We start from the raw sequence: 14581 nt of genomic DNA, 5'->3' as shown, positions 1-14581 counted from the left end.
CACTGCCCCAATGTTGGAAGGGACAGATGATGGCACAGCCGTGCCACTGACTCTATGCTGACCTGGAACCTACAGATGCAGTTGTCATTGACAGGTAGGTGTACCTATACAATACAGTCGGTCGGCATAAAGGTGGGTATGGGAAATCCAGCACTGGTGCACTCTGTCATGCCTTGCTATACATGGGTACGATGGTGCAGTGGTTGTCTTACTGGATTTAAAAATTCAGAGAATATGAGTTCAAATCCCATCTATGACAGTTGCAGAATTTGAATTTAGTTTGAATAAAAAGCTGGCATCTGTAAAAGTGACCATGGAGCTATCGGATTGGCATTAAACCCCAACTGGCTCGCTAATGTCCTTTAGGGAAGGAAACCTGCTACCCTTACCCAGTCTGGTCCTATATGTGACCCCAGTCCCACACCAACATGCCCTCTGAAGTGGCCAAGCAAACCACTCAGTTATATCGCAGGGAAGGGCAATAAATTCCAGCCTTGTCAGCAAAGCCCACATCCCGAGAATGAATATTAAAAAAAAAAATAGCCCAAGCTCCTTCATGCACCTTTATCTTTAAATGTGTGAGAGGAATCTACATGGGCATTATGTTCGGGCAATTAATTATGCTATAGGGAGTGGCTTGTTTGGACAATCCCATTGACCAGAAAATGTTCCCTAACATCTCTTTTATGAGAGGGTTTTGAGATAATAGTTCGCGCTCTCAGTTACGTAATGACTTTCACCCCATGTATATATATTTGAATTTGAAATACAAATTGAACTGTGTTGGTGTGTTCATCTAACAAAATAATTAACTTCTTCATACAATCAGAATGTAAAGAAGGCCCTTCGGCCCCTCATTCCTGCGCTGGTACTAGTACTTCAACTGGAGTTTTCTGTGTTAATCCCATTACCCAGTCCTTTCACTATTTCATTTTATATTATTATTACTGAATCCCCAATCCATGAAAATAATCTTTCACTTTACACCCTTGAGCCCCTTCATAATTTTAAAAGTCTCTATCACTCCTTCACATTCTCTCTACAAGTGAAAAGGCCCTGATTCCTGACGTAACTGCAGCCTGTCAATCCTGATATCATTCCAGTTAATCTCGGCTGAAACCTTGCATGGATCTGATATCCTTCCTTCTGCGTTTTTAAGTTCATACAAGTTGGATACTGTATAATTTAAACATACTGAGCCATCCCTGTACAGGACAAATGGTAGTGGGACTACTTGTCCCATTAAGATAACAATGTCGGTGCCTAATGGCACTGTTTCGCTCATTTGATGAACCTTGTGTATTGTTGATGAGCAGGTTCCTAATACCCTAGGGACCTTTCACCTCTACTGTCCAGCGCTAAGAGCAGGGAGTAGGCATTGCAATTCTGTGCCCGATACCATGGGGGGGCTCCAGCGCCCAAAATGCTCTAGTACTTCAAGCACTGTGGGTCTCGGCATCAACCCCACCTTGTGCAGAATCATAGAGGAGAACCAATGTCCTGGTGCTCTGTGGCATTGCACTTTGGAACATTAATGTGCCATGCAGCTCTGTCACCTTCAAATCACATTTCTGGAACATAGTCAATTGAAAACTTTTCTTATCCCTAGTCACTCTGTCATTCTCATCACAACATAACTTATGTGACCTTTTCAATATTAAGGTCCGGTTACCTGAACTGAGATCATCAACGTCATCTAGTGAATCTGCACTGAATATGGAGGAGAGATTTCCAAGGCCTATCAAATAGAGAATAAAAAATATTCAGTACATGCCTTTCACATCAAAAGCCCAAAACAAAAAATGAATCTCGTAGTGGGGAACAAGCTTTTACTACTTATCATTTGTAGTCACACTCCCCAGCTCTATCCCCGTAGCCTTGCAATTTTTCCTTTTCAAGCATATATCCAATGCCCTTTTGGAAATTACTATTGAATCTGCTTCCACCACCCTTTCAGGCAGTGCATTCCAGATCACAGCAACTCGCTGTATTAAAAAATCTCTCCTCATCTCCCCTCTGGTTCTTTTGCCAATTATCCTAAATCTGAGTCCTCTGGTTATGGGCCCACCTGCCAGTGGAAGCAGTTTCTCCTTATTCTATTATTTCATGTGATTCCATGAGTTAGATGATCTATTAATATTAAGGCCTAGTTACCTTGTTGGAAGTAGTTATTATCCTCCGAATTGTCAATCATGGTAGAATTGAGATTTGGTAAGCCTGGTATTGAACAGAGAAAAGCAGCACTCAGTATAGATTTAATACTTCAACTAAACACTACTATCAAAATTATGGATGTAATCATATTAAGGAATCCATTGGACTGCTGTGGACAAATCTTTCACAGAATTCCATCGAATTTACAGCACAGAAACACGCCATTCGGCCCAGCAGATCTGTGCCACTGTGTAAGGGGTTTTGTCCTCGAGAGGTTTCCCTGAGGTTTCTCTCCCTAGAGGCCTCTCTCTCTTGCACAGTAAACCTTGAGTGGTTCGACCCACTCGCCCCTTAGATTCTGTACTCTGGACTTAGGCGCAGGAACTACAATGTAGAGAAAACTCGTGTAGACCAAGTTTGATGAAACAAAATGAAATTTTATTGCATAAGGAAAAATATTAAATCAAATGCAAGCAGATAAGGGAGTACATGGGAGGGAAAAACACACAAACAAATCATAACGACACAGTACTAACTAAAGCAAATACAGGCATCTTATACTCTACAAGGATCATTATGAAATAAGGAAACACACGGATCGAGGGGCAACTCATGTTAATTGTACCCTTAAATCCACCCCCTTATTAAACCTATCTAGATCTGATTGTGAAAGGCCAGAAACATGCTCACCAATCCCACTAGGAAGTGCAAGGTTTTGAAATCGAGTCTGTGTTTGGTCCTTTCAGGCGTCTTGTCTCCACGTAGATCGTGGAGCTCCTGCGAGCTGCGCCACACCTCTCTCCTGAGGTGGGGGTCGGGGGCGGCTGGACACTGGCGGGCCTGGATGTCGGCGGGGTTGAGGATCGTCGGCTCGACCCTGGTTAGAGGAGCCTTGGGCTGGCTCCCATCGCTTCTTCAGTTTCCTTTCTCTTCTCCCGAGCCGCGGTGGCTGGAAGGTTTCTTCGCTTGGGACCTTTATTTTTTTCTCTTCTCCCAAGCTGGGTCGATGGCCTCTCGTTCCGGCAACGGCCCGGGGATGGTCGATGATCTCCCGATGTGCTTCCCCGGGGCGGAACGCCTGCGATTGACTGCTCCTTCTTCTGGGTGTCCGGATTCAAGCTGCGTGTTTCCAGCTCTCCAACCCGGCGTGTCTGATTGTCCCGAGAGCTTGCTGCTGTTCGTACCCTTCACCCGTGTGTCCCAACTGTCGAAAAAGTCTTCCAGGTATACTTTTCTTCCAGAGGCTTCACTTCCTGCCCAAAATCAGGTTAGTCTTTGTTTTATTTTTGGCGGGCTGGGAGCACAGTGGGGTAGTTATTACATTTTAAATGTCTTAAACGGCTGCTAACAGGCCCATCTCTGGTTTGGAATTGTTGTATCCGTGTGTTAATGGAGACACGGAATGCAGGAGTTGGTTTAACAGGTGTTTACTGAACAAAGTCTGGAGGTGAACTAAAAGATACAAGACACGATACAGGCTTATATAGCCCGAGTGGCCACTACCGGCATTACAGTAGACAGGGGCTCTTAAAGGCACATACACCACAATTCCTCCCCTTCTAGACAACCAGTACATAACATTTTTAAGTAATCATTAATGAACATGTTTACAAGAACAATAATCTACACATTGGCTGCAGTTAATCAATTATAAGTTAGTCTCTCTGGAGGCTTCCTGACTCGGTCCGGATAAGGCCTCGGTGGTGTAGTAGTTTTCGGTGGTGTAGTAGGTTCTTTTGGCAAGGTCGATTCGGCTTGAATGCCAGTGTCGGGTTCATCTGGTTCCAGTATCGCCGGATCGGAGGTAGATACTATGGGTATCTCTGCTTCATCATTAGGTGTATAGAGTTGTGGTGTAGGTTGTCCCTTTTCGGATGACTCTATGATCTGGTCAGCATGGCGCCTTATTATGTATTCTCCAATGTTCACGGTATACATCAGCGGTCCTAGTCGTGTGCAAATAGTTCCAGGCTGCCATTTCTCGGTACGGTAGTCCCGGGCCAAAACTTGTTGACCTATCTGGAAGGTTCTAGTTGGCCTTTCATTCATGCCTTGAAATTGCCGGTTCTCTACGTCCCTTCTGATGTTTGGCTTGATCAAATCCAGCCGGCATCTTAGTCTTCTATTGAAAAACATCATGGCGGGAGTTTGGTTTGTAACCACACGTGTTGCATTCCTGTATGCAAACAAGAAGTTATCTACCTTATGCTGTATTTTTATGTCTTCATTACCCATGGCCTTTATGGCCTTCTTGAAGGTCTGGACAAACCTTTCAGCCAATCCATTGGTGGCGGGATGGTATGGGGCGGACGTGTAGCGCTTAACTCCATTGTTTCTTAAGAACTTCCTGAATTCTTCGGACACAAATTGCAGTCCATTATCAGAACAGATCTGTTCAGGCAGCCCATTCCTGGCAAATATGGTCCTTAATACTGTGATGGTTTTTTCCGTGGTGGTGGAGGACATCTTTATTACCTCCGGCCACTTGGAGTATGCATCAACCGCGATTAAGAACATTGAGTCCATAAATGGACCAGCAAAGTCGATGTGTACCCTTTGCCATGGAGATGAGGGCCACGCCCATGGATGTAGAGGGGCTTGTGGTGGGGCGTTTTGGACCTTCTGGCTTCCTAGACAGCCCTTGGTCATTTCTTCGATGTTTCCATCGATACCTGGCCACCACACAAACGCTCTGGCTAGGTTCTTCATTTTCACTCCACCCAGATGCCCCTCGTGAAGCTCCTTTAGCACTTTATCCTGGAGTTTGGGTGGAATCACCACTCTGGATCCACACATCAAGGTTCCTCGGCACACTGACAGCTGTTCTCTTCTTTGCGAGAATGCTGGCAACAGTGGTTCGCCATGTGCTGGCCATCCCTTCACCGTTAAATCGTAGACTCGTGAGAGAGTCGGGTCATTTCTTGTTTCCTTTTCAATGGTAGAATTTGTTACTGGTAGACATTCCACTATGGTCGAGTGGAACATCTCCACTGGGTCCACTGTAGGTGCCTCTTCTACCGTTGGCAACGGTAGACGCGATAAACCGTCAGCATTTCCATGCTGTTTTGATCCTTTGTATTCTATGTCATATTGGTGTGCCCCTAGGAAAAGGGACCACCTCTGTAGCCTTTGCGCTGTCATAATGGGAACGCCCTTTTTAGGGTTGAATAGGGAGACGAGGGGTTGATGGTCAGTCAACAAGGTAAATTTTTGTTCGTGTAGGTAATGGTTGAATTTCTTCACTCCCCATATCAGGCTGAGTGCTTCCTGTCGATCTGGACATAGTTACGCTCAGCTGAGTTCAATGAGCGTGACGCAAAAGCTATCGGCCGCTCCGAGCCATCAGGGAATCTATGCGATAATACCGCTCCTACGCCGTAAGGGGATGCATCTCACGCCAGTCTGATTGGCAGTGATGGGTTGTAATGAGCCAAAACTTCCTTGGACGTGATCAAGCCTTTGCATTTATGGAAGGCACGTTTACAGTCTTCGCTCCATTTCCAAATTACTCCCGTTTGTAGCAGTTCGTTAAGAGGGTGCAGAACAGTTGACAAGTTCAGTAAAAATTTATGATAGTAATTTATCAATCCCAGGAACGACCTTAATTGTGAGACATTTTCAGGTGCTGGGGCTTTTATGACCGCTTCAATTTTTTCAGGTGACTTATGCAACCCTTCTTCGTTAATTATGTGGCCACAATATGATATTTGTTTCTGGAAAAATTCGCACTTGGGGCGATTTGCTCGTAGGCCCCGTTCTCTCAGCCTAGTGAGCACCTGCTCCAAATTGGCAAGGTGCTCGTTGTCGTTTTCTCCTGTTACAAGGATGTCGTCTAGGTAGCATTGAGTCCCCGGAATCCCTTGCAGGACTTGCTCCATAGCTCTTTGCCAGATAGCTGGAGCTGATGCTACTCCAAAAACCAGTCGATTGTACTGGTACAGGCCTTTGTGTGTGTTTATCGTGAGATACTTTTTAGAGGCCTCCTCAACCTCCATCTGTAGATATGCCTGTGCCAAGTCAATTTTGGTGAAACGTTTCCCTCCGGATAGTGAGGCAAAAATATCTTCTATCCTCGGAAGAGGATACTGTACTGTGTGAAGGACCGGGTTTACAGTCACCTTGAAGTTCCCACAGATGCGAATTTTTCTCTGTTCTTCAGATTTATCATTTCAATGTTTTCTTCATGACCGGGACGATGGGTGTTGCTCACTCGCTCCAATCTATCTTGCCTTTTCCAAATTCTCCAGCTCTGCCTCGACTGCTGGACGAATTGCGTATGGCACCGGCCTTGCCTTAATAAACTTGGGAATTGCCGCATCTTCCACTTTTATTGAGGCGGTGACGCCTTTCAAGGTTCCTAGTTCCTGTTGAAACACTTCTTTGGCGTTGGCCAAGATGTCTTTTAATCGTTCAGGTATGACGTCATCATCATTTTTTTTGCTTACTGGTCACCGTCAGTGCCTGAATGGAGTGTCAGTCTAAACGTATCTTCCTGATCCATTCACGTCCCAACAGCGGTGGACCACCATCTTGCAGAACGTATAAATACAACTTCTGTATTTCCTTGCCGTTGTATACAACAGGCACCCTTATTTTCCCTCTGGGGTATACTTTCTGCCCCGTATATGTTTTCAAGATAATGGATGTGTCTTTCAAAGGTATATGCGGAAATAGCCGCTCGTAATCCCGTCGACTTATGACGGTCAGAGCTGATCCTGTATCTAGCTCCATTTTAACTGGGGACCCCGCTATCGTGAGGGTAACCCAAATGGTCTGGTAATCTTCTTTGGCAATTACATTATGTAATTTGAGACAGCTTAGTCTCTTGTTTCCGGAGTCGCTATCGCTCTTCTGGTCTTCGGAGCTACTGTCCATCATCATTTGTACCTTTCTGTACTTTTCCTTATTGATTTTTTTTTCTGTCAGTGGATTTTTTGTTTCCAGATCGGCATACATGTGCAATGTGTCCCATCTTTCCGCATTGCCTGCATGCTTTGTCCTTGAACCAGCAGTCCCTCTGGTCATGGGTAGATCTGCCGCAGCGATAACATCTCTCGAAACCCTGTGTCATTTCATGGGTGCCGAAGTCCTGTGGCTTTTGCTGTATCTCTGCAGCTGCTTCGTATGATACAGCTATACTGAAAGCCTTGTCCAGTGTTAAATCTTTCTCAGAAAGTAGCCTTTTCTGTGTTCCTTCACTTAGGAGACCGCAGACGAATTTGTCTCGAAGAGAATCTGCCAGTCCTGCCCCGAATTGGCAGTGCATTGACAACTTCCTTAATTCGGTGAGGTAATCAGCGTTACTTTCATTTTTGTGTTGATTCCTCCTGAAGAATTTGAATCGTTCCGCTATCAGCAGCGGTGTTGGGTTTAAGTGCTCCTGTTGTGACGGGGTGGGGAGCCACGGGGCCGTGTAGATACGGGGCCGTGCTCTCTGGGCAAGGTAGGTTCTGGACCCAAGTGCAGAAACGAGGCGAGAGGCAAATATACAGTACTTTGTTTGAACTTTACTAGATTCACACATAACTAGATTCATACAAGGAACACAACAACATACATAAGAACTCGAGACAAGTTACAAAACGGCTAGTCAAGATAGGAACTCAGGACAGCTTCCATGAGGCAACCTACTTGTCCATACTGAGCTGGGATAAGCTTACCACAAGCGCAACCAGCTTGCTGAGACGAGACTTGAGACAAGCTATCACAAGGGGCTACCACAGGGGTAAAGGCTTATCAATACAGAGCTCAAGACAAGCGCCAACATGGGAACACGCTTGTCCAGCCAGCACCTTATCAAGACTAAGAACAACAAGAACACAGACTTAGATACATCTTAAATACAGAGCTCAAGAACCATGGCAGCCAGCTAGTCAAAGCCAGCAGCCACAGAGCAAAGGCTAGTCCCCGGTTAGGACTCGGTTAGGACTGAGCAGAGAGGAAAGCAACCACAGAACTTATATACCAAGAAAACCAGGTGAAACCCATGAACAGCTAACAGGCCGTTAAGAATTAACACAGGAGGCTAGGAACAATTAACAAAGGGCTAGAAACAATTAACAAAGGAAACAAACAAGTGAAGGTGCCATCTAGAGGTTACAGAAGGAACTGACTGGCACCCTCACAGGACCCCATTCCAGACCTTGCACTCTGAGGAGCAGGTTGTGCTGCAGCTGAGCTGCTGAGTGGAGAGTGTGTGGTCGCCTTGGCCTGGGAGTGGAGGGGAAGGAGAGACCCCAGGCCACCACTACCAGCAACCTACCATCAACCAACTTCAACCATCTTCATCTACCGAGGTGCCTGGGGAGAGAGGAGGAGAGGACAGAGGAGGCTAGCATTACAACTGGAGAGGCCTTCCATCACTGCCTCCCCAAATTGGCCTCCAGTCCAGGAGAGGGAGAGAGGGGAGAGGAACACCACTCAGCTCCAACTTGGAAGGAGGGGAGGAGCTGCATCCTTCAACATCTGCAGGTGGGTGTCTTTTGTGCATTCCCCTAAAGACTTTGTTTTCTAGGTGGGGGGAGGAAAGAAGACGGGCCGGAAAGCCTGGCCTGGGTCGGCTGGAGCTGCCCAGGTGAAGCTTTTTTCCCTTACATTGAGAAGACCTGGTGTGGGGCTGAGCCTGGGCTTTCTCCAGCCTACCCAGGCGAAGACATCTTCTCCCCCTGCCCGAAGACCATCTGCATAAGACTTTGTTTTTCCATCGGGGAGTGCACCCTGCCGACACCCACCCACCAAATACCACCTTGAGTGGGGACCCTGCCTTTGCGGCCCCCCTCCTTCCCACCCCCCTCTCTCTTTGCACCTCCTTTTAAATCTATTAATTGCCACTTGAGCAGAGGGAAGGAAGGCCCCTCTCCCAATTAATTCCATCAAGGGGAGAGGCGGGCCAGTTACTTTAAACTCCCTCTGCTCAAGGGAAGACTTTTTTTTACCTTACCAAGGCCATTAACACCGTAGGGCCTGCGACTTGGGGTGTGTGTAGCTCTTTAAAGAACCACCCCATTATGGCTTGCACATCTTCGGCGGTGACGGGGCCGGCAATGACCTATGCGGCAGCGACGGCCAAAGCCACGGCTGCTCCCGCTTCTGCTGCTGCCCCGTCGCCGTTCCGACTTATAACAAAGAAGCTTGGGGTGAAGAGCTACACCCACCCCAACATGACGATTGAGGCGTGCGTGAAGGCCATGGCTGGGGTTGTCGGTCCTCCAGCCATACTCACCGCCTCGAAAATGTACGGGAAGGCTGTGTTCTTCCTGGAGTCGGAGCGGGCGGTGGCCCTGGCCATCACCAAGGGGCTCACCGTGGGCGGGATCTTCCTGCCGGTGGACCCTCTAGAGGCCACCGCGCAGAGGGTCGTATTATCAAACGTCCCACCCTACATCTCGAGTGAGCTCCTCCTCCCCCACTTGCTCCAACTTGGGGAGGTGAGGTTGGGGATCACGCCGATCCCGCTCGGATTCCGGGAAGCCAGCCTTCGCCATGTCTTCTCCTTCCGGCGCCAGGCCTTCGTTCAGCTGGCGCGGGAGGGGGAGACCGACGGGGTTTTTTCGGTCCTCCACGAGGGGACCCTTCACCGCATCTTCTGGATGACGGACGGCGTGCGGTGCCACGCCTGCAAGGAGGTGGGGCATATACGAAAAAACTGCCCCGCCTCCAAGGCCGCCAGGTCGTCTGGCGTGGCCGAGGCTGGCGCCGCCGCCGCTCCTCCCCCCGGGTCTGGCCGTGCCCCCCCCCAAACAAATACTACCGAGGTGCGGTCGTCGTCGGAGGTCGATGCCATCCAGGCCTCCGGCGAGGGGGAGGAAGTGCGTCCGGTCGGGAAGAGGGCGCGGAAAAATAAACACCGTGGGGTGGGTGGGCCCCCCCAGGGAGGGCGTGCCCCAGGGAGGGCGTGCCCCTGGACTTGGCGCCCCTGTCACCCGAAAGCATCGCCGAGTTGATCAGGGAGGGCGAGAGCGGGGGGGGACACCATGCCCGAGCCTGTGGCCGCGACCGCCGAGGCGGGAGCATCAAAACCTGCAGCCGGGCTCGGGCCCGGGGGACCCGACAAACCTGCTCCACCGGAGGGAGCGGGGGAGGCCCCTGCGGAAATGGAGTTCTCCCACTATCCCTCCGCTCTAAAAAGAAGGCGCGACCCCCAGGACGAGGAGGAGGACCAGGAGGAGGAAGGTCCCTCCGGACAGGGGGAGTCGTCGCCTGCCGCGGGTGCTGCGCCCCTCCCCACCGCTGTCACCATCGTGGGCGATCGGCAGGGGTCGCCTGTCCCTAGGGAGGCTGAGGCAGAGGTGTCTGTCCAGCTCGTGCCTCCCGGGGATGGGGACGAGACCCTGCCCGTGGGGGGGGTCGTGGAACAACCCGCGGACATAATCGATCCCCTTTCGGTGGCGTTACCCCTCGACGAGTCGGGCGGCCTGGAGTCTGGGTCGGGCGAGCTCGCGGAAAATGAGCTCGCCCAAAGCGGCCCGGACATTTCCCAGGTGCTGCTCGACCTCGTTGAGGATTTCGCAACAAATACCCCTTCTGCTGGGTCGGAGGCCGGTGGCGCGGTAGAGGCTGGCCCTCTGTCTGTGTCTCCGGCGCCGGGCGACTTGGAGGAGCTCGGTTTTACATATACTCCGGTCTCTCCGGTCGTTCCGGCGCCTGGGGTGGAGGGGGGCTCCGAACCGCCGCCGTCTTCTGGCCCGGCGCCCCTAGAGGAGCCCAGGGAGGAATCCTCCACCACCGATCCTGGGGGTGGGATCCGGGCGGAGGCGCGGCCGGCCGTCGCAGCCGAGCCGTTCACTGCGCATTGCGTGACGGACGGGTCGGCCGCCGGTGGCGACCCCCCGGAGGAGGACGGGGACTCGGTGGAGGGGGCGGAGGACGACTGGGAATCCATCGCCGATCAGGCGATGGATGACCTCGCGCCCCTCGCCGGGACCCACCTCATTTCCATCGGGGAACTCCGGGACTTTGTGGCTACATGCCAGGGTCGTCACAGGACCCGGCTGGCCCTCGAAAGATGGTCGGGACTGGCGCTGCTCATCGGGTCGGCCCGCGCCGCCGTCAGAACCACGGGCGCGGACGTGGCCGTGCGTCAGCTCCGGTCGTTCCTCACTGGGCTGCTAAGGGAGTGGCGGTTGACCAGCGGCCGCCCTCTCCCTTCCCCCGTTAGTCTTAAGTAGAGGGTAAATTATGCTTCTGAAATGAAGATAACCATAGCCAGCCTCAACATCAACGGCAGCAGGGAAGCTAGCCGCAGATTTAATAACTTTTCGGTCCTTCGGGACGGGAAGTATGCGGTGTGCTTCCTGCAAGAAACCCACACCATTCCGGGAGACGAGGCCACGTGGCTCCTGGAGTGGCAAGGAGGGGTCAGCATGAGTCACCTCTCCAGTGCTTCCAGTGGGGTGGCTATCTTGCTGGCCCCGCATTTTCAGCCGGAGATCTTGGGGGTCAAGGAGCTTGTGCCGGGCCGCTTGCTCCAGGTCACTGTTCGCCTGGGGGGCGTGCCGCTCCATCTAGTGAACGTGTACACCCCTGGGGCCGGTGCGCAGCAAGCGCGCTTCTTCGAAGAAGTGTCCACTCTTCTGGGCTCCATCGACGGGGGCGAGTGCGTCATCCTCGGGGGGGATTTTAATTGTACCCTCGAGGCAAGGGACCGCACGGGCACCCTGCCATGCCCGGCGGCGATGGAGAAGTTGAGGGACCTGGTCGGGTCCCTCGACTTGGTGGACGTCTGGCGAAATCTCCATCCCGACTCCAGCGCCTTCACTTGCGTGAGGTCTGGGAGAGGAGCGTCCAGAATCGACCGCCTCTACATTTCCCGGGCATACGTCTCCTGCGTTCCGGCGGCTTCCATGCGGCCGGTGCCGTGCACGGACCACCACCTGGTGTGGGCGGAGCTCGTTCCGCTGCGCGCACGGGGGGGTCCGCGTATTGGCACTTTAACAACCTGCTGCTGGAGGACGCACGGTTCCGGGATTCGTTTAGTCGGTTCTGGGCCGGCTGGAGAAGGAAGCGGGGGGGCTTCCCCTCCTTGAGGCTATGGTGGGACGTGGGCAAGGCTCACGTCCGTCTCTTCTGTCAGGAGTATGCGAGGGGGTCGACCAAGAGGCGGGAGGCCCGGGTCGGGCGGTTGGAGAAGGAGGTGCTCGACCTGGAATCCCGTCTCGGTCAAGTCGTCGAGGACCCGGCCCTGCGGAAGGTGTACGAAGAGAAGAAGGGCGTGCTGAAGGACCTGCAGCTTGTCGGGTCCCGAGGCGCGTACGTGAGGTCGCGGATCCAGTTCCTGCGGGACCTGGACCGCGGCTCCCCCTTCTTCTACTCACTGGAAAAAAGACGGGGGGTCCGTAAGCAGCTCTTGGGGCTGCTGGCCGACGACGGATCTCTGGTCTCGGATCCGGAGGGAATCCGTGCGGAGACCCGCGCTTATTACGGGGCTCTGTTCTCTCCGGGTCCGTCCAGCGAGGATGCGCGCAGAGTTTTGTGGGAGGACCTGCCAAAGGTCGGCCTGGAGGACGCCGATAAATTGAACGCTCCTCTGATTCTGGAGGAGCTGACCGGCGCCCTCCGCCAGCTCTCCAGGGGAAAGTCCCCGGGGCTGGACGGGCTGACCGTGGAGTTCCACAGGGCGTTCTGGGACGTCTTGGGGGGCGACTACGTGCGGGTCCTGGGGGAAAGTTTGGCGACCGGGGAGATGCCCCTTTCTTGGCGCAGGGCGGTGATTGTCCTGCTGCCTAAGAAGGGCGATCTCCGCCTCCTTAAGAACTGGCGCCCAGTCTCCCTCCTCAGCACGGACTACAAAATTTTTGCCAGGGCCATGTCTGCTCGCCTTGGCGTCGTGCTGGCCCACATGAACCACCCCGACCAGTCCTACACGGTCCCGGGCCGGTCTATCCATGACAACGTCCATCTGGTCCGGGACCTGGTCCACCATTCCCAGAGGGCTGGTCTGTCGGTCGCCTTCCTTTCCCTGGATCAGGAGAAGGCGTTCGACAGGGTGGATCACGAGTATCTCTTCGGGACTCTGCGCGCTTTCGGGTTTGGGACGCAGGCTGTCGCCCGGATCCGACTTCTGTACGCTGCCGCAGAGTGTCTGATTAAGGTTAACGGGTCCTTGACGGCACCCCTTCGCTTCGGGAGGGGGGTGCGTCAGGGATGCCCCATGTCCAGCCAGTTATATGCCATTTGCGTAGAGCCTTTCCTGCGCCTCTTGCGGAAGAGGTTGGCGGGACTGGCTCTGCAAGGGCCGGGCGTGGAGGTGGTCCTCTCGGCTTACGCCGATGACGTGCTCCTCATGGTCACGGATCCCGTTGACTTGCGGAGGATGCGGGAATGCCAGCAGATTTACTCGGACGCATCCTCCGCCAGGATCAACTGGGAGAAATGTTCCGGACTCCTGGTGGGTCAGTGGCGGGTGGACTCCCTGCCGGAGGAGTTCAGGCCTTTCGCCTGGAGCACCACGCACCTCCTCTACTTGGGAGTCTACCTCAGCCCTGCCGAGGACGCCTGGCCGGCGAACTGGCACGAGTTGGAGGCCAAAGTCACCGCTCGCTTAGGACGCTGGACAGGATTGCTCCGAGTGTTGTCCTACAGGGGTCGGGCGTTGGTCATAAACCAACTGGTGGCCGCCATGTTGTGGTACCAGTTGGTTACTCTGATCCCTCCCCCTGCGTTTGTCGCCAAGATACAGAAGAAGCTCGTCGACTTCTTCTGGGACAACAGGATGCACTGGGTCGCTGCCGCGATTCTGAGTCTCCCGCTTAGGGAGGGCGGTCAGGCGCTGGTGTGCCTTCGCACCCAGGCTGCGACTTTCCGTCTTCAGACGCTGCAGAGATACCTGTACGTTGAGATTCCTCCAAGATGGTGTGCGCTGGCGACGTATTTTTTCCGCCAGCTGCGCGGCCTCAATTATGACACGCAGCTCCTGTTTGTGAAAGTGGGTGATACGCATGCCAGCATGCGGGGGCTGCCTGTCTTCTACCAGGAACTGCTATGGGTTTGGAACGTAGTCGCCTCCAGGCGGAGCTCTCCTCCGACAGGAATGGTGGCTGTCCTTCGGGAGCCACTGTTCAGGAATCCGCACCTCCGCGTCCGCAGGTTCGGGCGGCTGGCGGAGCGCAGAGCTGTGTCTGGCAAGGTGACTCGAGTCGGGGACCTGCTCGATGGCGGAGGAGCGGGCTGGATGGCGCCGGAGGAGTTGGCAAGGCGCATGTCTTGGGTCAACGTCCGGTTCGCGGCCGATGCCATCGAGTCGATAAAGGCGATCGTGCCCCCCGGCACCACTAGGCGTATCGAGGCGGCTCAAGCGTGTGGGGCGATCCCGTCTGAGCTTTCCCCCGTTCGGATGGAATTCCTTGTCGGCGCCCAGCCCCGTACACCCCCTCGGGAACCGGCGCCTCACAACTTGAGCTGCATCGAGGAAATACCCTTCGTGCCTTTT

General features: G+C 53.0%; 1 protein-coding gene across 3 annotated transcripts in view; it reads right to left on the bottom strand.

Moving 5' to 3' along the window:
• Positions 1–14581, bottom strand: part of LOC147116894 (uncharacterized) — a 272147-nt gene that overhangs the window by 186382 nt on the left and 71184 nt on the right. For all 3 annotated transcript variants that reach the window (XM_085987337.1, XM_085987336.1, XM_085987338.1), the window contains exons 10-11: positions 2155–2217; positions 1673–1738 (exon numbers count right to left, since the gene is read on the bottom strand). In XM_085987337.1, the coding sequence (XP_085843463.1) occupies positions 1673–1738; positions 2155–2217 (129 nt within the window). The remainder of the gene's footprint in view (positions 1–1672; positions 1739–2154; positions 2218–14581) is intronic.

This window comes from Somniosus microcephalus, chromosome 5 (assembly GCF_052327205.1).
Source record: "Somniosus microcephalus isolate GS21.2 chromosome 5, FLI_Smic_1.0, whole genome shotgun sequence".
NCBI lineage: Eukaryota > Metazoa > Chordata > Chondrichthyes > Squaliformes > Somniosidae > Somniosus > Somniosus microcephalus.
Note: the sequence above shows the minus strand (reverse complement) of the source record. Positions and strands in the feature narration are given on the sequence as shown.